Source organism: Somniosus microcephalus, chromosome 9 (genome assembly GCF_052327205.1).
Source record: "Somniosus microcephalus isolate GS21.2 chromosome 9, FLI_Smic_1.0, whole genome shotgun sequence".
Classification (NCBI taxonomy): Eukaryota; Metazoa; Chordata; class Chondrichthyes; order Squaliformes; family Somniosidae; genus Somniosus; species Somniosus microcephalus.
The window spans coordinates 72548886-72571586 of record NC_140995.1 but is presented as its reverse complement, the minus strand read 5'-3'; the positions used below and the strand labels follow the sequence as shown (position 1 = coordinate 72571586).

Below are 22701 nucleotides of genomic sequence, written 5' to 3'. Positions count from 1 at the left end.
CCTCGCTCCTGAATCTCCCGCGTCCTCGCTCCTGAATCTCCCGCGTCCTCGCACCTGAATCTCCCGCGTCCTCGCACCTGAATCTCCCGCGTCCTCGCTCCTGAATCACCCGTGTCCTCGCTCCTGAATCTCCCATGTCCTCGCTCCTGAATCTCCCGCGTACTCGCTCCTGAATCTCCCACGTCCTCGCTCCTGAATCTCCCGTGATCTCGCTCCTGAAACTCCCATGTCCTCGCACCTGAATCACCTGTATCCTCACTCACATTATTGAATGTCCCGTGTCCTCGATCCTGAATCTCCCGCGTCCTCGCTCCTGAATCTCCCGCGTCCTCCCACCTGAATCTCCCGCATCCTCGCTCCTGAATCTCCCGCGTCCTCGCTCCTGAATCTCCCGCGTCCTCGCTCCTGAATCTCCCTCGTCCTCGCACCTGAATCTCCCGCGTCCTCGCTCCTGAATCTCCCGTGTCCTCGCTCCTGAATCTCCCGCGTCCTCGCTCCTGAATCTCCCGCGTCCTCGCTCCTGAATCTCCCGTGTCCTCGCTCCTGAATCTCCCGTGATCTCGCTCCTGAAACTCCCGTGATCTCGCTCCTGAATATCCCGCGTCCTCACTCCTGAATCTCCCGCGTCCTCGCTCCTGAATCTCCCGCATCCTCGCTCCTGAATCTCCCGCGTCCTCGCTCCTGAATCTCCCGCGTCCTCGCTCCTGAATCTCCCGCGTCCTCGCTCCTGAATCCGCCGTGTCCTCGCTCCCAAATCTCCCGTGTTCTCGCTCCCAAAACTCCCGTGTCCTCGGTCCTGAATCTCCCGTGTCCTCGCCCGAATGTCCCGTCTCCACGCTTCCGAATCTCCCGTGCCCTCGCTCCCGAATCTCCCGGGTCCTCGGTCCCGAATCTCCCATGACCTCGCACCCGAATCTCCCGTCTCCTCGCTCCCGAATCTCCCGTGTCCTCGCTCCTGAATCTCCCGTGTCCTCACTCTCATTCCTGAATCTCCCGTGTCCTCAGTCCTGATTCTCCCGCGTCCTCGCTCCTGAATCTCCCGCCTCCTCACTCCTGAATCTCCCGCGTCCTCGCTCCTGAATCTCCCGCGTCCACGCTCCTGAATCTCCCACGTCCTCGCTCCTGAATCTCCCGCATCCTCCCTCCTGAATCCTCCGCGTCCTTGCTCCTGAATCTCCCGCGTCCTCGCTCCTGAATCTCCCGCTTCCTCGCCCCTGAATCTCCAGTGTCCTCGCTCCTGATACTCCTGTGTCCTCACCCCTGAATATCCCTTGTCCTCGCTCCTTAATCTCCCGTGTCCTCACTCCTGAAACTCCCGTGCCCTCACTCCTGAAACTCCCGTGTCCTCACTCCTGAATCTCCCGTGCCTTCACTCCTGTATCTCCCGTGTCCTCACTCCTGAATCTCCCGTGTCCTCACTCCTGAATCTCCCGTGCCCTCACTCCTGAATCTCCCGCACCCTCACTCCTGAATCTCCCGCGTCTTCACTCCTGTATCTCCCGCGGCTTCACTCCTGTATCTCCCGTGTCTTCACTCCTGTATCTCCCGTGTCCTCACTCCTGTACCTCCTGTGTCCTCACTCCTGAATGTCCACGTGTCATCACTCTCACTCCTGTACCTCCCATGTCCTCACTCTCACTCCTGAATCTCCCGTGTCCTCACAGCTGAAACTCCCGTGATCTCACTCCTGAAACTCCCGTGATCTCACTCCTGAAACTCTCGTGATCTCAATCCTGAAACACCCGTGATCTCACTCTTGAATCTCCCGTGTCCTCAACCCTGAAACTCACGCGTCCTCGCTCCAGAATCTCCCGCGTCCTCGCTCCTGAATCTCCCGCGTCCTCGCTCCTGAATCTCCCACGTCATCGCTCCTGAATCTCCCGCGTCATCGCTCCTGAATCTCCCGCATCCTCGCTCCTGAATCTCCCGCGTCCTCGCTCCTGAATCTCCCGCGTCCTCGCTCCTGAATCTCCCGCGTCCTCGCTCCTGAATCTACCGCGTCCTCGCTCCTGAATCTCCCGCACCCTCGCTCCTGAATCTCCCGCGTCCTCGCTCCTGAATCTCCCGCGATCTCGCTCCTGAAACTCCCGCGATCTCGCTCCTGAAACTCCCGCATCCTCGATCCTGAAACTCCCGCATCCTCGATCCTGAATCTCCCGCGTCCTCGCTGCTGAATCTCCCGCGTCCTCGCTGCTGAATCTCCCGCGTCCTCGCTGCTGAATCTCCCGCGTCCTCGCTGCTGAATCTCCCGCGTCCTCGCTGCTGAATCTCCCGCGTCCTCGCTGCTGAATCTCCCGCGTCCTCGCTGCTGAATCTCCCGCGTCCTCGCTCCTGAATCTCCCGCGTCCTCGATCCAAAATCTCCCGCGTCCTCGATCCTAAATCTCCCGCGTCCTCGCTCCTGAATCTCCCGCGTCCTCGCTGCTGAATCTCCCGCGATCTCGCTCCTGAAACTCCTGCGATCTCGCTCCTGAAACTCCCGCGTCCTCGCTCCTGAATCTCCCGCGTCCTCCCTCCTGAATCTCCCGCGTTCTCGCTCCTGAATCTTCCGCGTCCTCGCTCCTGAATCTCCCGCGTCCTCGCTGCTGAATCTTCCACGTCCTCGCTGCTGAATCTCCCGCGTCCGCGCTCCTGAATCTCCCGCGTCCTCGCTCCTGAATCTCCCGTGTCCTCACGCGTGTATCTCCCGTGTCCTCACTCCTGAAAACTCCCGTACCCTCACTCCTGAAACTCCCGTGTCCTCACTCCTGAATCTCCCGCATCCTCGCTGCTGAATCTCCCGCGTCCGCGCTCCTGAATCTCCCGCGTCCTCGCTCCTGAATCTCCCGCGTCCTCGCTCCTGAATCTCCCGTGTCCTCACTCCTGAATCTCCCGTGTCCTCACTCCTGAATCTCCCGTGTCCTCACTCCTGAAACTCCCGTGCCCTCACTCCTGAAACTCCCGTGACCTCACTCCTGAAACTCCAGTGTCCTCACTCCTGAAACTCCAGTGTCCTCACTCCTGAAACTCCCAGGTCCTCACTCCTCAATCCCCCGTGTCCTCACATCTGAAGCACCCGTGCCCTCACACCTGAATCAACCCGCGTCCTCGCTCCTGAATCTCCCATCTCCTCGCTCCCGAATCTCCCGTGTCCTCACTCCCGAATCTCCCGTGTCCTCACTCCTGAATCTCCCGTGTCTTCACGCCTCAATCTCTCGTGTCCTCACTCCTGAATCTCCCGTGCCCTCACTCCTGAATCTCCCGTGCCCTCACTCCTGAATCTTCCGGGCGCTCACTCCTGAATCTTCCGGGCCCTCACTCCAGAATCTCCCGTGCCCTCACTCCAGAATCTCCCGTGCCCTCACTCCTGAATCTCCCGTGCCCTCACTCCTGAATCTCCCGTGCCCTCACTCCTGAATCTCCCGTGCCCTCACTCCTGATTCTCCCGTGCCCTCACTCCTGCATCTCCCGTGCCTTCACTCCTGAATCTCCCGAGCCCTCACTCCTGAATCTTCCGGGTCCTCACTCCTGAATCTCCCATGCCTTCACTCCTGTATCTCCCATGTCCTCACTCCTGAATCTCCCGTGTCCTCACTCCTGAATCTCCCGTGCCCTCACTCCTGAATCTCCCGCGCCCTCACTCCTGAATCTCCCGCGTCTTCATACTGTATCTCCCGCGTCTTCACTTCTGTATCTCCCGCGTCTTCACTCCTGTATCTCCCACGGCTTCACTCCTGTATCTCCCACCTCTTCACTCCTGTATCTCCCGTGTCTTCACTCCTGTATCTCCCGTGTCCTCACTCCTGTACCTCCTGTGTCCTCACTCCTGAATCTCCCGTGTCCTCACTCTCACTCCTGTACCTCCCATGTCCTCACTCTCACTCCTGAATCTTCCGGGCCCTCACTCCAGAATCTCCCGTGCCCTCACTCCTGAATCTCCCGTGCACTCACTCCTGAATCTCCCGTGCCCTCATTCCTTAATCTCCCGTGCCCTCACTCCTGAATCTCCCATGCCCTCACTCCTGAATCTCCCGTGCCCTCACTCCTGAATCTCCCGAGCCCTCACTCCTGAATCTTCCGGGTCCTCACTCCTGAATCTCCCGTGCCTTCACTCCTGTATCTCCCATGTCCTCACTCCTGAATCTCCCGTGTCCTCACTCTTGAATCTCCCGTGCCCTCACTCCTGAATCTCCCGCGCCCTCACTCCTGAATCTCCCGCGTCTTCATACTGTATCTCCCGCGTCTTCACTCCTGTATCTCCCGTGTCCTCACTCCTGTACCTCCTGTGTCCTCACTCCTACTCCTGTACCTCCCATGTCCTCACTCTCACTCCTGAATCTCCCGTGTCCTCACTGCTGAAACTCCCGTGATCTCACTCCTGAAACTCCCGTGATCTCAATCCTGAAACACCCGTGATCTCACTCCTGAATGTCCCGTGTCCTCACCCCTGAAACTCACGTGTCCTCGCTCCAGAATCTCCCGTGTTCTCCCTCCTGAATCTCCCGTGTCCTCGCTCCTGAATCTCTCGTGTCCTCGCTCCTGAAACTCCCGTGTCCTCGCTCCTGAATATCCCGTGTCCTCGCTCCTGAATCTCCCGTGTCCTCACACCTGAATCACGTGTATCCTCACTCACATTCCTGAAACTCCTGCGTCCTCGCTCCTGAATCTCCCGCGTCCTGGCTCCTGAAACTCCCGTGATCTCACTCCTGAAACTCCCGTGATCTCACTCCTGAAACTCCCGTGATCTCACTCCTGAAACTCCCGTGATCTCACTCCTGAAACTCCCGTGTTCTCACTCCTGAAACTCCCGTGATCTCAATCCTGAAACTCCCGTGATCTCACTCCTGAATTTCCCGTGTCCTCACCCTTGAAACTCATGTGTCCTGACTCCTGAATATCCCGTGTCCTTGCTCCTGAATCTCCCGGGTCCTCGCTCCTGAATCTCCCGCGTCCTCGCCCTGAATCTCCAGTGTCCTCGCTCCTGATACTCCTGTGTCCTCACCCCTGAATATCCCTTGTCCTCGCTCCTGAATCTCCCGTGTCCTCACTCCTGAAACTCCCGTGCCCTCACTCCTGAAACTCCCGTGTCCTCACTCCTGAATCTCCCGTGCCTTCACTCCTGTATCTCCCATGTCCTCACTCCTGAATCTCCCGTGTCCTCACTCCTGAATCTCCCGTGCCCTCACTCCTGAATCTCCCGCACCCTCACTCCTGAATCTCCCGCGTCTTCATACTGTATCTCCCGCGTCTTCACTCCTGTATCTCCCGCGGCTTCACTCCTGTATCTCCCACGTCTTCACTCCTGTATCTCCCACGTCTTCACTCCTGTATCTCCCGTGTCTTCACTCCTGTATCTCCCGTGTCCTCACTCCTGTACCTCCTGTGTCCTCACTCCTGAATCTCCCGTGTCGTCACTCTCACTCCTGTACCTCCCATGTCCTCACTCTCACTCCTGAATCTCCCGTGTCCTCACAGCTGAAACTCCCGTGATCTCACTCCTGAAACTCCCGTGATCTCACTCCTGAAACTCTCGTGATCTCAATCCTGAAACACCCGTGATCTCACTCCTGAATCTCCCGTGTCCTCAACCCTGAAACTCACGTGTCCTCGCTTCAGAATCTCCCGCGTCCTCGCTCCTGAATCTCCCGCGTCCTCGCTCCTGAATCTACCGCGTCCTCGCTCCTGAATCTCCCGCACCCTCGCTCCTGAATCTCCCGCGTCCTCGCTCCTGAATCTCCCGCGATCTCGCTCCTGAAACTCCCGCGATCTCGCTCCTGAAACTCCCGCGTCCTCGATCCTGAATCTCCCGCGTCCTCGATCCTGAATCTCCCGCGTCCTCGCTCCTGAATCTCCCATGTCCTCAACCCTGAAACTCACGTGTCCTCGCTCCAGAATCTCCCGCGTCCTCGCTCCTGAATCTCCCGCGTCCTCGCTCCTGAATCGACCGCGTCCTCGCTCCTGAATCTCCCGCACCCTCGCTCCTGAATCTCCCGCGTCCTCGCTCCTGAATCTCCCGCGATCTCGCTCCTGAAACTCCCGTGATCTCGCTCCTGAAACTCCCGCATCCTCGATCCTGAATCTCCCGCGTCCTCGCTCCTGAATCTCCCGCGTCCTCGCTCCTGAATCTCCCGCGTCCTCGCTGCTGAATCTCCCGCGTCCTCGCTGCTGAATCTCCCGCATCCGCGCTCCTGAATCTCCCGCGTCCTCGCTCCTGAATCTCCCGCGTCCTCGCTCCTGAATCTACCGCGTCCTCCCTCCTGAATCTCCCGCACCCTCGCTCCTGAATCTCCCGCGTCCTCGCTCCTGAATCTCCCGCGATCTCGCTCCTGAAACTCCCGCGATCTCGCTCCTGAAACTCCCGCGTCCTCGATCCTGAATCTCCCGCGTCCTCGCTCCTGAATCTCCCATGTCCTCAACCCTGAAACTCACGTGTCCTCGCTCCAGAATCTCCCGCGTCCTCGCTCCTGAATCTCCCGCGTCCTCGCTCCTGAATCTACCGCGTCCTCGCTCCTGAATCTCCCGCACCCTCGCTCCTGAATCTCCCGCGTCCTCGCTCCTGAATCTCCCGCGTCCTCGCTCCTGAATCTCCCGCGATCTCGCTCCTGAAACTCCCGTGATCTCGCTCCTGAAACTCCCGCATCCTCGATCCTGAATCTCCCGCGTCCTCGCTCCTGAATCTCCCGCGTCCTCGCTCCTGAATCTCCCGCGTCCTCGCTGCTGAATCTCCCGCGTCCTCGCTGCTGAATCTCCCGCATCCGCGCTCCTGAATCTCCCGCGTCCTCGCTCCTGAATCTCCCGCGTCCTCGCTGCTGAATCTCCCACGTCCTTGTTGCTGAATCTCCCGCATCCGCGCTCCTGAATCTCCCGCGTCCTCGCTCCTGAAACTCCCGTGTCCTCGCTCCTGAATCTCCCGTGCCTTCACTCCTGTATCTCCCGTGTCCTCACTCCTGAATCTCCCGTGTCCTCACTCCTGAATCTCCCGTGCCCTCACTCCTGAATCTCCCGCACCCTCACTCCTGAATCTCCCGCGTCTTCATTCCTGTATCTCCCGCGGCTTCACTCCTGTATCTCCCACGTCTTCACTCCTGTATCTCCCGTGTCTTCACTCCTGTATCTCCCGTGTCCTCACTCCTGTACCTCCTGTGTCCTCACTCCTGAATCTCCTGTGTTGTCACTCTCACTCCTGTACCTCCCATGTCCTCACTCTCACTCCTGAATCTCCCGTGTCCTCACAGCTGAAACTCCCGTGATCTCACTCCTGAAACTCCCGTGATCTCACTCCTGAAACTCTCGTGATCTCAATCCTGAAACTCCCGTGATCTCACTCCTGAATCTCCCGTGTCCTCAACCCTGAAACTCACGTGTCCTCGCTCCAGAATCTCCCGCGTCCTCCCTCCTGAATCTCCCGCGTCCTCGCTCCTGAATCTACCGCGTCCTCGCTCCTGAAACTCCCGCACCCTCGCTCCTGAATCTCCCGCGTCCTCGCTCCTGAATCTCCCGCGATCTCGCTCCTGAAACTCCCGTGATCTCGCTCCTGAAACTCCTGCATCCTCGATCCTGAATCTCCCGCGTCCTCGCTCCTGAATCTCCCGCGTCCTCGCTCCTGAATCTCCCGCGTCCTCGCTGCTGAATCTCCCGCGTCCTCGCTGCTGAATCTCCCGCATCCGCGCTCCTGAATCTCCCGCGTTCTCGCTCCTGAATCTCCCGCGTCCTCGCTGCTGAATCTCCCGCGTCCTTGTTGCTGAATCTCCCGCATCCGCGCTCCTGAATCTCCCGCGTCCTCGCTCCTGAAACTCCCGTGTCCTCACTCCTGAATCTCCCGTGCCTTCACTTCTGTATCTCCCGTGTCCTCACTCCTGAATCTCCCGTGTCCTCACTCCTGAATCTCCCGTGCCCTCACTCCTGAATCTCCCGCACCCTCACTCCTGAATCTCCCGCGTCTTCATACTGTATCTCCCGCGTCTTCATTCCTGTATCTCCCGCGGCTTCACTCCTGTATCTCCCACGTCTTCACTCCTGTATCTCCCACGTCTTCACTCCTGTATCTCCCGTGTCTTCACTCCTGTATCTCCCGTGTCCTCACTCCTGTACCTCCTGTGTCCTCACTCCTGAATCTCCCGTGTCGTCACTCTCACTCCTGTACCTCCCATGTCCTCACTCTCACTCCTGAATCTCCCGCGTCCTCGCTCCTAAATCTCCCGCGATCTCGCTCCTGAAACTCCCGCGATCTCGCTCCTGAAACTCCCGCGTCCTCGATCCTGAATCTCCCGCGTCCTCGCTCCTGAATCTCCCATGTCCTCAACCCTGAAACTCACGTGTCCTCACTCCAGAATCTCCCGCGTCCTCGCTCCTGAATCTCCCGCGTCCTCGCTCCTGAATCTACCGCGTCCTCGCTCCTGAATCTCCCGCACCCTCGCTCCTGAATCTCCCGCGTCCTCGCTCCTGAATCTCCCGCGATCTCGCTCCTGAAACTCCCGTGATCTCGCTCCTGAAACTCCCGCATCCTCGATCCTGAATCTCCCGCGTCCTCGCTCCTGAATCTCCCGCGTCCTCGCTCCTGAATCTCCCGCGTCCTCGCTGCTGAATCTCCCGCGTCCTCGCTGCTGAATCTCCCGCATCCGCGCTCCTGAATCTCCCGCGTCCTCGCTCCTGAATCTCCCGCGTCCTCGCTGCTGAATCTCCCGCGTCCTTGTTGCTGAATCTCCCGCATCCGCGCTCCTGAATCTCCCGCGTCCTCGCTCCTGAAACTCCCGTGTCCTCACTCCTGAATCTCCCGTGCCTTCACTCCTGTATCTCCCGTGTCCTCACTCCTGAATCTCCCGTGTCCTCACTCCTGAATCTCCCGTGCCCTCACTCCTGAATCTCCCGTGCCTTCACTCCTGAATCTCCCGAGCCCTCACTCCTGAATCTTCCGGGTCCTCACTCCTGAATCTCCCGTGCCTTCACTCCTGTATCTCCCATGTCCTCACTCCTGAATCTCCCGTGTCCTCACTCCTGAATCTCCCGTGCCCTCACTCCTGAATCTCCCGCGCCCTCACTCCTGAATCTCCCGCGTCTTCATACTGTATCTCCCGCGTCTTCACTCCTGTATCTCCCGCGTCTTCACTCCTGTATCTCCCACGGCTTCACTCCTGTATCTCCCGTGTCCTCACTCCTGAATCTCCCGTGTCCTCACTCCTGAATCTCCCGTGCCCTCACTCCTGAATCTCCCGCACCCTCACTCCTGAATCTCCCGCGTCTTCATACTGTATCTCCCGCGTCTTCATTCCTGTATCTCCCACGTCTTCACTCCTGTATCTCCCACGTCTTCACTCCTGTATCTCCCACGTCTTCACTCCTGTATCTCCCGTGTCTTCACTCCTGTATCTCCCGTGTCCTCACTCCTGTACCTCCTGTGTCCTCACTCCTGAATCTCCCGTGTCGTCACTCTCACTCCTGTACCTCCCATGTCCTCACTCTCACTCCTGAATCTCCCGTGTCCTCACAGCTGAAACTCCCGTGATCTCACTCCTGAAACTCCCGTGATCTCACTCCTGAAACTCTCGTGATCTCAATCCTGAAACACCCGTGATCTCACTCCTGAATCTCCCGTGTCCTCAACCCTGAAACTCACGTGTCCTCGCTCCAGAATCTCCCGCGTCCTCGCTCCTGAATCTCCCGCGTCCTCGCTCCTGAATCTACCGCGTCCTCGCTCCTGAATCTCCCGCACCCTCGCTCCTGAATCTCCCGCGTCCTCGCTCCTGAATCTCCCGCGATCTCGCTCCTGAAACTCCCGCGATCTCGCTCCTGAAACTCCCGCGTCCTCGATCCTGAATCTCCCGCGTCCTCGCTCCTGAATCTCCCATGTCCTCAACCCTGAAACTCACGTGTCCTCGCTCCAGAATCTCCCGCGTCCTCGCTCCTGAATCTCCCGCGTCCTCGCTCCTGAATCTACCGCGTCCTCGCTCCTGAATCTCCCGCACCCTCGCTCCTGAATCTCCCGCGTCCTCGCTCCTGAAGCTCCCGCGATCTCGCTCCTGAAATTCCCGTGATCTCGCTCCTGAAACTCCCGCATCCTCGATCCTGAATCTCCCGCGTCCTCGCTCCTGAATCTCCCGCGTCCTCGCTCCTGAATCTCCCGCGTCCTCGCTGCTGAATCTCCCGCGTCCTCGCTGCTGAATCTCCCGCATCCGCGCTCCTGAATCTCCCGCGTCCTCACTCCTGAATCTCCCGCGTCCTCGCTGCTGAATCTCCCGCGTCCTTGTTGCTGAATCTCCCGCATCCGCGCTCCTGAATCTCCCGCGTCCTCGCTCCTGAAACTCCCGTGTCCTCGCTCCTGAATCTCCCGTGCCTTCACTCCTGTATCTCCCGTGTCCTCACTCCTGAATCTCCCGTGTCCTCACTCCTGAATCTCCCGTGCCCTCACTCCTGAATCTCCCGCACCCTCACTCCTGAATCTCCCGCGTCTTCATTCCTGTATCTCCCGCGGCTTCACTCCTGTATCTCCCACGTCTTCACTCCTGTATCTCCCGTGTCTTCACTCCTGTATCTCCCGTGTCCTCACTCCTGTACCTCCTGTGTCCTCACTCCTGAATCTCCCGTGTCGTCACTCTCACTCCTGTACCTCCCATGTCCTCACTCTCACTCCTGAATCTCCCGTGTCCTCACAGCTGAAACTCCCGTAATCTCACTCCTGAAACTCCCGTGATCTCACTCCTGAAACTCTCGTGATCTCAATCCTGAAACTCCCGTGATCTCACTCCTGAATCTCCCGTGTCCTCAACCCTGAAACTCACGTGTCCTCGCTCCAGAATCTCCCGCGTCCTCACTCCTGAATCTCCCGCGTCCTCGCTCCTGAAACTCCCGCACCCTCGCTCCTGAATCTCCCGCGTCCTCGCTCCTGAATCTCCCGCGATCTCGCTCCTGAAACTCCCGTGATCTCGCTCCTGAAACTCCCGCATCCTCGATCCTGAATCTCCCGCGTCCTCGCTCCTGAATCTCCCGCGTCCTCGCTCCTGAATCTCCCGCGTCCTCGCTGCTGAATCTCCCGCGTCCTCGCTATTGAATCTCCCGCATCCGCGCTCCTGAATCTCCCGCGTTCTCGCTCCTGAATCTCCCGCGTCCTCGCTGCTGAATCTCCCGCGTCCTTGTTGCTGAATCTCCCGCATCCGCGCTCCTGAATCTCCCGCGTCCTCGCTCCTGAAACTCCCGTGTCCTCACTCCTGAATCTCCCGTGCCTTCACTTCTGTATCTCCCGTGTCCTCACTCCTGAATCTCCCGTGTCCTCACTCCTGAATCTCCCGTGCCCTCACTCCTGAATCTCCCGCACCCTCACTCCTGAATCTCCCGCACCCTCACTCCTGAATCTCCCGCGTCTTCATTCCTGTATCTCCCGCGGCTTCACTCCTGTATCTCCCACGTCTTCACTCCTGTATCTCCCGTGTCTTCACTCCTGTATCTCCCGTGTCCTCACTCCTGTACCTCCTGTGTCCTCACTCCTGAATCTCCCGTGTCGTCACTCTCACTCCTGTACCTCCCATGTCCTCACTCTCACTCCTGAATCTCCCGTGTCCTCACAGCTGAAACTCCCGTGATCTCACTCCTGAAACTCCCGTGATCTCACTCCTGAAACTCTCGTGATCTCAATCCTGAAACACCCGTGATCTCACTCCTGAATCTCCCGTGTCCTCAACCCTGAAACTCACGTGTCCTCGCTCCAGAATCTCCCGCGTCCTCGCTCCTGAATCTCCCGCGTCCTCGCTCCTGAATCTACCGCGTCCTCGCTCCTGAATCTCCCGCACCCTCGCTCCTGAATCTCCCGCGTCCTCGCTCCTGAATCTCCCGCGATCTCGCTCCTGAAACTCCCGCGATCTCGCTCCTGAAACTCCCGCATCCTCGATCCTGAATCTCCCGCGTCCTCGCTCCTGAATCTCCCGCGTCCTCGCTCCTGAATCTCCCGCGTCCTCGCTGCTGAATCTCCCGCGTCCACGCTGCTGAATCTCCCGCGTCCGCGCTCCTGAATCTCCCGCGTCCTCGCTCCTGAATCTCCCGCGTCCTCGCTCCTGAATCTCCCGCGTCCTCGATCCTAAATCTCCCGCGTCCTCGCTCCTGAATCTCCCGCGTCCTCGCTGCTGAATCTCCCGCGATCTCGCTCCTGAAACTCCCGCGATCTCGCTCCTGAAACTCCCGCGTCCTCGCTCCTGAATCTCCCGCATCTCCCGCGTCCTTGCTCCTGAATCTCCCGCGTCCTCGCTCCTGAATCTCCCGCGTCCTTGCTGCAGAATCTTCCGCGTCCTCGCTGCTAATCCCCCGCGTCCGCGCTCCTGAATCTCCCGCGTCCTCGCTCCTGAATCTCCCGTGCCCTCACTCGTGTATCTCCCGTGTCCTCACTCCTGAAAACTCCCGTACCCTCACTCCTGAAACTCCCGTGTCCTCACTCCTGAATCTCCCGCATCCTCGCTGCTGAATCTCCCGCATCCGCGCTCCTGAATCTCCCGCGTCCTCGCTCCTGAATCTCCCGTGTCCTCACTCCTGAATCTCCCGTGTCCTCACTCCTGAATCTCCCGTGTCCTCACTCCTGAATCTCCCGTGTCCTCACTCCTGAAACTCCCGTGTCCTCACTCCTGAAACTCCCAGGTCCTCACTCCTCAATCCCCCGTGTCCTCACATCTGAAGCACCCGTGCCCTCACACCTGAATCAACCCGTGTCTTCGCTCCTGAATCTCCCGCGTCCTCGCTCCTGAATCTCCCATCTCCTCGCTCCCGAATCTCCTGTGTCCTCACTCCCGAATCTCCCGTGTCCTCACTCCTGAATCTCCCGTGTCTTCACGCCTCAATCTCTCGTGTCCTCACTCCTGAATCTCCCGTGCCCTCACTCCTGAATCTCCCGTGCCCTCACTCCTGAATCTTCCGGGCGCTCACTCCTGAATCTTCCGGGCCCTCACTCCAGAATCTCCCGTGCCCTCACTCCTGAATCTCCCGTGCCCTCACTCCTGAATCTCCCGTGCCCTCACTCCTTAATCTCCCGTGCGCTCACTCCTGAATCTCCCGTGCCCTCACTCCTGAATCTCCCGTGCCTTCACTCCTGAATCTCCCGAGCCCTCACTCCTGAATCTTCCGGGTCCTCACTCCTGAATCTCCCGTGCCTTCACTCCTGTATCTCCCATGTCCTCACTCCTGAATCTCCCGTGTCCTCACTCCTGAATCTCCCGTGCCCTCACTCCTGAATCTCCCGCGCCCTCACTCCTGAATCTCCCGCGTCTTCATACTGTATCTCCCGCGTCTTCACTCCTGTATCTCCCGCGTCTTCACTCCTGTATCTCCCGCGGCTTCACTCCTGTATCTCCCACGTCTTCACTCCTGTATCTCCCGTGTCCTCACTCCTGTATCTCCTGTGTCCTCACTCCTGTACCTCCCGTGTCCTCACTCTCACTCCTGTACCTCCCATGTCCTCACTCTCACTCCTGAATCTCCCGTGTCCTCACAGCTGAAACTCCCGTGATCTCACTCCTGAAAATCCCGTGATCGCACTCCTGAAACTCCCGTGATCTCGCTCCTGAATCTCCAGTGTTTTCGCTCCTGAATCGCCAGAATCCTCACTCCTGAATCTCCCATGTCCTCACTCCTGAATTGCCCATGTCCTCACTCACTCCTGTATCTCCCGTGTTCTCACTGCTGAATCTCCCATGTCTTCGCTCCCAAATCTCCCGTGGCCTCGATCCCGAATCTCCTGTGTCCTCACTCCTGAAACTCCCGTGGCCTCACTCCTGAAACTCCCATGGCCTCACTCCTGAAACTCCAGTGTCCTCACTCCTGAAACTCCCGGGTCCTCACTCCTCAATCCCCCGTGTCCTCACTTCTGAAGCACCCGTGCCCTCACACCTGAATCTCCCGTGTCTTCACTCCTGAATCTCCCGTGTCTTCACACCTCAACCTCCCATGTCCTCACTCCTGAATCTCCCGTGTCCTCACTCCTGAATCATCCGGGTCCTCACTCCTGAATCTCCCGTGCCCTCGCTCCTGAATCTCCCGTGTCCTTGCTCCTGAATCTCCCGTGTCCTCGCTCCTGAATCTCCCGTGTCCTCGCTCTTGAATCTCCCGTGTCCTCGCTCCTGAATCTCCCGTGTCCTTGCTCCTGAATCTCCCGTGTCCTCGCTCCTGAATCTCCCTTGTTCTCACTCCTGAATCTCCAGTGTTTTCGCTCCTGAATCGCCAGAATCCTCACTCCTGAATCTCCCGTGTCCTCATTCCTGAATTGCCCATGTCCACACTCTCACTCCTGAATCTCCCGTGTCCTCACTGCTGAATCTCCCGTGTCCTCACTCCTGAATCTACCACGTCCTCACTCTCATTCCTGAATCTCCCGTGTCCTCACTCCTCAATCTCCCATGTCCTCACTCTCACTCCTGAATCTCCCGTGTCCTCACTGCTGAATCTGCCGTGTCCTCACTCCTCAACCTCCCGTGTCCTCACTCTCTCTCCTGAACTCCCGTGTCTTCACTCCTGAATCTCCCGTGTTCTCACTCCTGAATCTCCCGTGTTCTCGCTCCTGAATCTCCAGTGTTCTCACTCCTGAATCTCCCATGTCCTCACTCTCATTCCTGAATCTCCCGTGTCCTCACTCTTGAATCTGCCGTATCCTCACTCTCACTCCTGAACCTCCCGTGTCTTCACTCCTGAACCTCCCATATCTTCACTCCTGAACCTCCCGTGTCCTCAGTCTCAACTCCTAAATTATTTAGCCCAATGTTGCTGCTCACCTTCCCCGAGATTTGTTGGAACAGCGAGCGGAACTGTTTTTCCTCATCACTTTCCTCCTGGCATTTGTCTGTGGGTTTGGGCAGCTGCAACAACAAATTTTCTTTCAGTCTCCAACAGTAGAATACATTTTTTTTTTGAAGGTTCAACATCATTTCATGCAGGAGCGATGACCACACAAACTGAGCTGTGACAGAGAGCGAACGTAGCACACCGTTCCCCAGGGTGGGGGCACTATATTTAGGTATCAGCCGTGGCTCAGTGGAAAGCACGCTCGTCTCTGATGTCAGGAGGTTGTGGGTTCCAAGTCCCACTCCAGCGACTTGAGCGCATAATCTACACTCCAGTGCAGTGCTGAGGGAGTGCTGCACTGTCGGAGGTGCCATCTTTCAGCTGAGACATTAAACCAAGGCCCAGTGTGCTCTCTCAGGTGGATATAAAGAATCCCATTCAAAGAAGTGCCGGGCAGTTCTCCCTAATGTCCTGGCCAATATTTATCCCTCAACCTACATCACTAAAACACAGATTACCTGGTCATTATCACATTGCTGTTGGTTGGAGTTTGCTGCGTGCAAATTGGCTGCTGCATTTTCCCACATTACAGCAGTGATCACACTTCAAAAAGTACTTTGGCTGTGAAGTGCTTTGGGATGTCCTGAGGTCATGAAAGGCGCTATAGAAATGCAAGTTCATTTCCCTCAGAGATTCTAGGTATCATAACTAGGGGAAGGAGAGATGATCCAGATTTATTATTTTGGAAGTGAACATTTTAACCACCTGATAATTTACATGGTTGTGGGGGTGGGGTGGGCGATAAAATAAATTGGGACCAAAGACAAACACTGCTCACAGGTCAACTTGCAATCCAACATAGACTGAAAGGATGAAGGCTTCCTCTATGTCATGGATATGCAGGATGGGGAAAGGGGTTGGAAAAATTTCACACTGCTGCAATAACTGAGGTTAAGGTGCAGGGGCACTTTGGATCAGAGTGGAGGCAGCTTCACTCTGCAACTGTGCTGATTCCACACTAGAAAAGCTTAATACGGACACACATAATGGAAGTGGGGAAAGTATTCCGTTCTCTCGCACAGACATCCCTCGCCTAGATGAGCAAAGAAATTCAACGAAAATAGTACACCCCACTGTTATTATTCAGCAATCACAGGCTGTAGGTAGAACCTGAATGAAGAGAGCCTCACTCCACATTGTGCACAGAACACACAGAACGGGGGTCAGTTTGACTTTGGGTGATATCGGAAATGAAAATTGGGAGAGATGTATAACAGGTGGCTGAGTCGATAGCACCCGTTTTACATAAAAGTCATAATTACTCCCAATAGCTCAGGGGTCAGATCCAGTAACTCAGGGGTCAGATCCAGTATCTCAGGGGTCAGATCTGCAGTGCTGCTGAGGGTGAAGGTCCTTTATGACCTGTGGTGCAGCATTGACTAATCACAGATATATTGGCAAAAGATCTAAAAAGGCAAGGTCAACAACAACAACAACAACTTGGATTTATACAGCATCTTTAATGTAGTAAAATGTGCCAAAGCGCTTCACAGGAGTGTTGTAAACAAAATTTGACACCGAGCCACATAAGGAGATATTAGGGCAGAAAGAGGTAGATTTTAAGGAGCGTCTTAGAGGAGAGAGAGGCGGAGAGGTTTAGGGAGGGAATTCCACATCTTAGGGCCTATACGGCCGAAGGCACGGCTGCCAATGGTGGAGCAATTAAAATCAGGGATGTTCAAGAGACTAGAATTGGAGGAGCGCATAGATCTCCGAGGGTTGTGGCGGTGGAGGAAATTACAGATAGGAAGGGGTGAGGCCATGGAGTGATTTGAAAACAAGGATGAGAATTTTAAAATCGAGGCGTTGCTTAACTGGGAGCCAATGTAGGTCAGTGAGCACAGGGGTGATGGGTGAACGGGACTTGGTATGAGTTAGGACACGGGCAGCCGAGTTTAGATGGCCTCATGGTTACGTAGGGTAGAATGTGGGAGGCCAGCCAGGAGCATTGGAATAGTCAAGTCTGGAGGTAACAAAGGCATGGATGAGGGTTTCAGCAGCAGATGAGCTGACGCAGTGGCGGAGTAGGGTGATGTTCCGGAGGTGGAAATAGGCGGTCTTACTGATGGCGCATGTGTGTGGTCGGAAGCTCATTTTGGAGTCAAATATGACACCAAGGTTGCAAACAGTCTGGCTCAGCCTCAGACAGTTGTCAGGGAGAGGGTTGGATGGAACGGAATTTGTGGTGGTCTTCCCAATATTTAGGAAATTTCTGTTCATCCAATATTGGATGTCGGATCCAGATCTAGATTTTACTGTATTTAGGGACATAGGAACATTCAGCCCCTCGAGTGTTCCTCCATTGAATTAGATCATGGCTGATCTGAATCTTAACTCCATCTATCGCTGTGGTTCTGTATCCTTTAATTATCTTCCCTAACAAAAATCAACCTCCTTGAACACTGATGTTTCCCGAAGTAGGAAGCCTGTGACATTCTGAATACAGAGACAGGAGAGCAGGGTAGAATTTATGAATTTGTGCTACCCTCCACGGAGCTATGCTGGCTGGGAGCCCCAGGCAGGGAGGTCAGCAGAGCCCTGGGATCATAGAATCATAGAAAGTTACAGCACGGAAGGAGGACATTTCGGCTCATCGTGTCTGCGCCAGCCAACAAAGAGCTATCCAGCCTAATCCCACTTCCCAGCTCTTGGTCTGTAGCCCTGCAGGTTAGAGCATCCCAAGTGCACATCCAACTACTTTTAAATGTGCTAAGGGTTCCTGCCTCTACCACCCTTTCAGGCAGTGAGTTCCAGACCCCCACAACCCTCTGGGTGAAGAAATTTCCCCTCAAATCCCCTCTAAACCTTCCACCAATTACATTAAATCTGTGCCCCCTGGTTTTTGACCCCTCTGCTAAGGGAAATAGGTCCTTTCTATCCACTTTATCTAGGCCCCTCATGATTTTACACATCTCAATAAGGTCTCCCCTCAGCCTCCTCTGTTCCAAGGAAAACAGACCCAGCCTATCCAGTCTTTCCTCATCTTATAATTCTCTACTCCCGGCAACATCCTTGTAAATCTCCTCTGTACCCTCTCCAGTGCAGTCACATCTTTCCTGTAATGTGGTGACCAGAACTGCACAGTTTTGAATCCAACTTGACACTTTGCTCTGGATCTTTTAACTTCGTGACCAGTCTGCCATGTGGAACCATATTATCCTTGATTCATCCGTGTCTTTCTAAATTTATCCTGTCCTGCAGAATTCTTTCCAAAAATTTTCCCACCACCGAGGTTAGGCTGACTGGTCTGTAATTGTCCATCTAATTCACCCACTCAGTCCACAAATCGTCAATTTGGGTGCTGAGGTCAGCTCGGAGACCTTTGCACCCAAATTCCTCAAATGGAGCAAAAGCTGTGCACCGAGAGCACAAATGTGTCCAATCCAAACCGTGCTTTCGGTGCAGAGTGGTGACATCACTGACACTCATTTGCCTAAACCTACACTGGATATTTTACTCCAAAGTTACTAAGTAAAAAAACACCCACCTCTGGTAGATCGGCGCCAACTTTATCCCCCAATTCACTGCAAATAGAATATAACTTTTAGTAAGCGTATAACCACCTTGCATTAAAAGTTGTACATGATAACATAAGAAGAAATATGATACTGTAAACTGGACTGTTGTTGTTGGAGGGGGCAGTTGGTGAAGGTTGGGGGCAGTTGGTGAAGGCTGGGGGCAGTTGGTGAAGGTTGGGGGCAGTTGGTGAAGGTTGGGGGCAGTTGGTGAAGGTTGGGGGCAGTTGGTGAAGGTTGGGGGCAGTTGGTGAAGGTTGGGGCAGTTGGTGAAGGTTGGGGGCAGTTTGTGAAGGTTGGGGGCAGTTGGTGAAGGTTGGTAGGGCAGTTGGTGAAGGTTGGGGGCAGTTGATGAAGGTTGGGGCAGTTGGTGAAGGTTGGGGGTCAGTTGGTGAAGGTTGGGGCAGTTGGTGAAGGTTGGGGCAGTTGGTGAAGGTTGGGGGCAGTTGGTGAAGGTTGGGGGCAGTTGGTGAAGGTTGGGGGCAGTTGGTGAAGGTTGGGGGACAGTTGAAGGTTGGGGGCAGTTGGTGAAGGTTGGGGGGCAGTTGGCGAAGGTTGGGGGGCAGTTGGCGAAGGTTGGGGGGGCAGTTGGTGAAGGTTGGGGGCAATTGGTGAAGGTTGGGGGCAATTGAAGGTTGGGGGCAGTTGGTGAGCAGTCGGTGATGGTTGGGGGCAGTTGGTGAAGGTTGGGGGTCAGTTGGTGAAGGTTGCGGGTCAGTTGGTGAAGGTTGGGGGCAGTTGGTGAAGGTTGAGCGGCAGTTGGTGAAGGTTGGGGGCAGTTGGTGAAGGTTGGGGGGCAGCTGGTGAAGGTTGGGGGGCAGTTGGTGAAGGTTGGGGGGCAGTTGGTGAAGGTTGGGGGGCAGTTGGTGAACATTGGGGGTCAGTTGGTGAAGGTTGGAGGCAGTTGTTGAATGTTGGGGGGCAGTTGGTGAATGTTGAGTGACAGTTGAAGATTGGGGGCAGTTGGTGAAGTTTGGGGGCAGTTGGTGAAGGTTGGAGCAGTTGGTGCACGTTGGGGGGCAGTTGGTGAAGGTGGGGGCAGTTGGTGAAGGTTGGGGCAGTTGGTGAAGGTTGGGGCAGTTGGTGAAAGTTGGGGGCAGTTGGTGACGGTTGGGAGCAGTTGGTGAAGGTTGGTGGCAGTTGGTGAAGGTTGGTGGCAGTTGGTGAAGGTTGGTAGGGCAGTTGGTGAAGGTTGGTAGGGCAGTTGGTGAAGGTTGGTAGGGCAGTTGGTGAAGGTTGGTGGGGCAGTTGGTGAAGGTTGGTGGGCAGTTGGTGAAGGTTGGTGGACCATTGATGAAGGTTGGGGCAGTAGATGAAGGTTGGGGGCAGTTGGTGAAGGTTGGGGCAGTTGGTGAAGGTTGGGGGCAGTTGGTGAAGGTTGGGGGCAGTTGGTGAAGGTTGGGGCAGTTTGTGAAGGTTGGGGGCAGTTGGTGACAGTTGGGGGCATTTGGTGAAGGTTGGTGGCAGTTGGTGAAGGTTGGTAGGGCAGTTGGTGAAGGTTGGTAGGGCAGTTGGTGAAGGTTGGTAGGGAAGTTGGTGAAGGTTGGTGGGGCAGTTGGTGAAGGTTGGTGGGCAGTTGGTGAAGGTTGGTGGGCCATTGATGAAGGTTGGGGCAGTAGATGAAGGTTGGGGGCAGTTGGTGAAGTTTGGGGTCAGTTGGTGTAGGTTGCGGGCAGTTGGTGAATGTTGGGGCAGTTGGTGAAGGTTGGGGGCAGTTGGTGAAGGTTGGGGCAGTTGGTGAAGGTTGGGGCAGTTGGTGAAAGCTGGGGGCAATTGGTGAAGGTTGGGGGACAGTTGAAGTTTGGGGGCAGTTGGTGAAGGATGGGGGCAGTTGAAGGCTGGGGGCAGTTGGTGAAGGTTGGGGGTCAATTGGTTAAGGTTGGGGGCAGTTGGTGAAGGTTGGGGGCAGTTGGTGAAGGTTGGGGGCAATTGAAGGTTGGGGGCAGTTGGTGAAGGTTGGGGGGCAGTTGGTGCAGGTTGGTGAGCAGTTGGTGAAGGTTGGGGGCAGTTGATGAATGTTCAGGGAAGTTGGTGATGGTTGGGGGCAGTTGGTGAAGGTTGGGGGTCAGTTGGTGATGGTTGGGGTCAGTTGGTGAAGGTTGGGGGCAGTTGGTGAAGGTTGGGGGGCAGTTGGTGAACATTGGGGGTCAGTTGGTGAAGGTTGGAGGCAGTTGTTGAATGTTGGGGGGCAGTTGGTGAATGTTGAGTGACAGTTTAATATTGGGGGCAGTTGGTGAAGGTTGGGGGCAGTTGGTGAAGGTTCGAGCAGTTGGTGCACGTTGGGGGGCAGTTGGTGAAGGTTGGGGGCAGTTGGTGAAGGTTGGGGCAGTTGGTGAAGGTTGGGGGCAGTTGGTGAAAGTTGGAGGCAGTTGGTGAAAGTTGGAGGCAGTTGGTGAAGGTTGGGGGCAGTTGGTGACGGTTGGGGGCAGTTGCTGAAGGATGGTGGCAGTTGGTGAAGGTTGGTGGCAGTTGGTGAAGGTTGGTAGGGCAGTTGGTGAAGGGTGGTAGGGCAGTTGGTGAAGGTTGGTGGGCAGTTGGTGAAGGTTGGTGGGGCAGTTGGTGAAGGTTGGTGGGCAGTTGGTGAAGGTTGGTGGGTCGTTGATGAAGGTTGGGGCAGTTGGTGAAGGTTGGGGCAGTTGGTGAAGGTTGGGGCAGTTGGTGAAGGTTGGGGGCAGTTGGTGAAGGTTGGGGGCAGTTGGTGAAGGTTGGGGGCAGTTGGTGAAGGTTGGGGGACAGTTGAAGTTTGGGGGCAGTTGGTGAAGGTTGGGGGCAGTTGGTGAAGGTTGGGGGGGCAATTGGTGAAGGTTGGGGGCAGTTGGTGAAGGTTGGGGGCAGTTGGTGAAGGTTGGGGGCAATTGAAGGTTGGGGGCAGTTGGTGAAGGTTGGGGGCAGTTGGTGAAGGTTATTGAGCAGTTGGTGAAGGTTGGGGGCAGTTGATGAATGTTCAGGGAAGTTGGTGATGGTTGGGGGCAGTTGGTGAAGTTTGGAGGCAGTTGTTGAATGTTGGGGGGCAGTTGGTGAATGTTGAGGGACAGTTGAAGATTGGGGGCAGTTGGTGAAGGTTGGGGAGGCAGTTGGTGAAGGTTGGGGTCATTTGATGAAGGTTGGGGGCAGTTGAATGTTGGAGCAGTTGGTGAAGGTTGGGGGCAGTTGGTGAAGGTTGGGGGTCAGTTAGTGAAGGTTATGGGTCAGTTGGTGAAGGTTGGGGGCAGTTGGTGAAGGTTGGGGGCAGTTGGTGAATGTTCGGGGCAGTTGGTGAATGTTGGGGGACAGTTGGTGAATGTTGGGGGCAGTTGGTGATGGTTGGGGCAGTTGGTGAAGGTTGAGGGGCAGTTGGTGAAGGTTGAGGGGCAGTTGGTGAAGGTTGGGGGCAGCTGGTGAAGGTTGGGGGGCAGTTGGTGAAGGTTGGGGGGCAGTTGGTGAAGGTTGGGGGGCAGTTGGTGAACATTAGGGGTCAGTTGGTGAAGGTTGGAGGCAGTTGTTGAATGTTGGGGGGCAGTTGGTGAATGTTGAGTGACAGTTGAAGATTGGGGGCAGTTGGTGAAGGTTGGGGGCAGTTGGTGAAGGTTGGAGCAATTGGTGCACGTTGGGGGGCAGTTGGTGAAGGTTGGGGGCAGTTGGTGAAAGTTGGAGGCAGTTGGTGAAAGTTGGAGGCAGTTGGTGAATGTTGGGGCAGTTTGTGAAGGTTGGGGCAGTTGGTGATGGTTGGGGGCAGTTGGTGAAGGTTGGTAGGGCAGTTGGTGAAGGTTGGTAGGGCAGTTGGTGAAGGTTGGTGGGGCAGTTGGTGAAGGTTGGTGGGGCAGTTGGTGAAGGTTGGTGGGCCGTTGATGAAGGTTGGGGCAGTAGATGAAGGTTGGGGGCAGTTGGTGAAGTTTGGGGTCAGTTGGTGTAGGTTGGGGGCAGTTGGTGAAGGTTGGGGCAGTTGGTGAAGTTTGGGGGCAGTTGGTGAAGGTTGGGGGCAGTTGAAGGTTGGGGGCAGTTGGTGAAGGTTGGGGGCGCAATTGGTGAAGGTTGGGGGCAGTTGGTGAAGGTTGGGGGCAATTGACGGTTGGGGCAATTGGTGAAGGTTGGGGGGCAGTTGGTGAAGGTTGGTGAGCAGTTGGTGAAGGTTGGGGGCAGTTGATGAATGTTCAAGGAAGTTGGTGATGGTTGGGGGCAGTTGGTGAAGGTTGGGGGTCAGTTGGTGATGGTTGGGGTCAGCTGGTGAAGGTTGGGGGGCAGTTGGTGAAGGTTGGGGGGCAGTTGGTGAAGGTTGGGGGGCAGTTGGTGAACATTGGGGGTCAGTTGGTGAACATTGGGGGTCAGTTGGTGACGTTTGGAGGCAGTTGTTGAATGTTGGGGGGCAGTTGGTGAATGTTGAGGGACAGTTGAAGATTGGGGCAGTTGGTGAAGGTTGGGGA

General features: G+C 56.2%; 1 protein-coding gene across 1 annotated transcript in view; it reads right to left on the bottom strand.

The window, feature by feature from the left end:
• The window catches only part of capn9 (calpain 9), a 536943-nt gene that overhangs the window by 400546 nt on the left and 113696 nt on the right, over positions 1-22701 (bottom strand). Inside the window, exons 12-13 of the mRNA XM_085996768.1 lie at positions 18274-18310; positions 14717-14800 (exon numbers count right to left, since the gene is read on the bottom strand). Of these exons, the coding sequence (XP_085852894.1) occupies positions 14717-14800; positions 18274-18310 (121 nt within the window). The remainder of the gene's footprint in view (positions 1-14716; positions 14801-18273; positions 18311-22701) is intronic.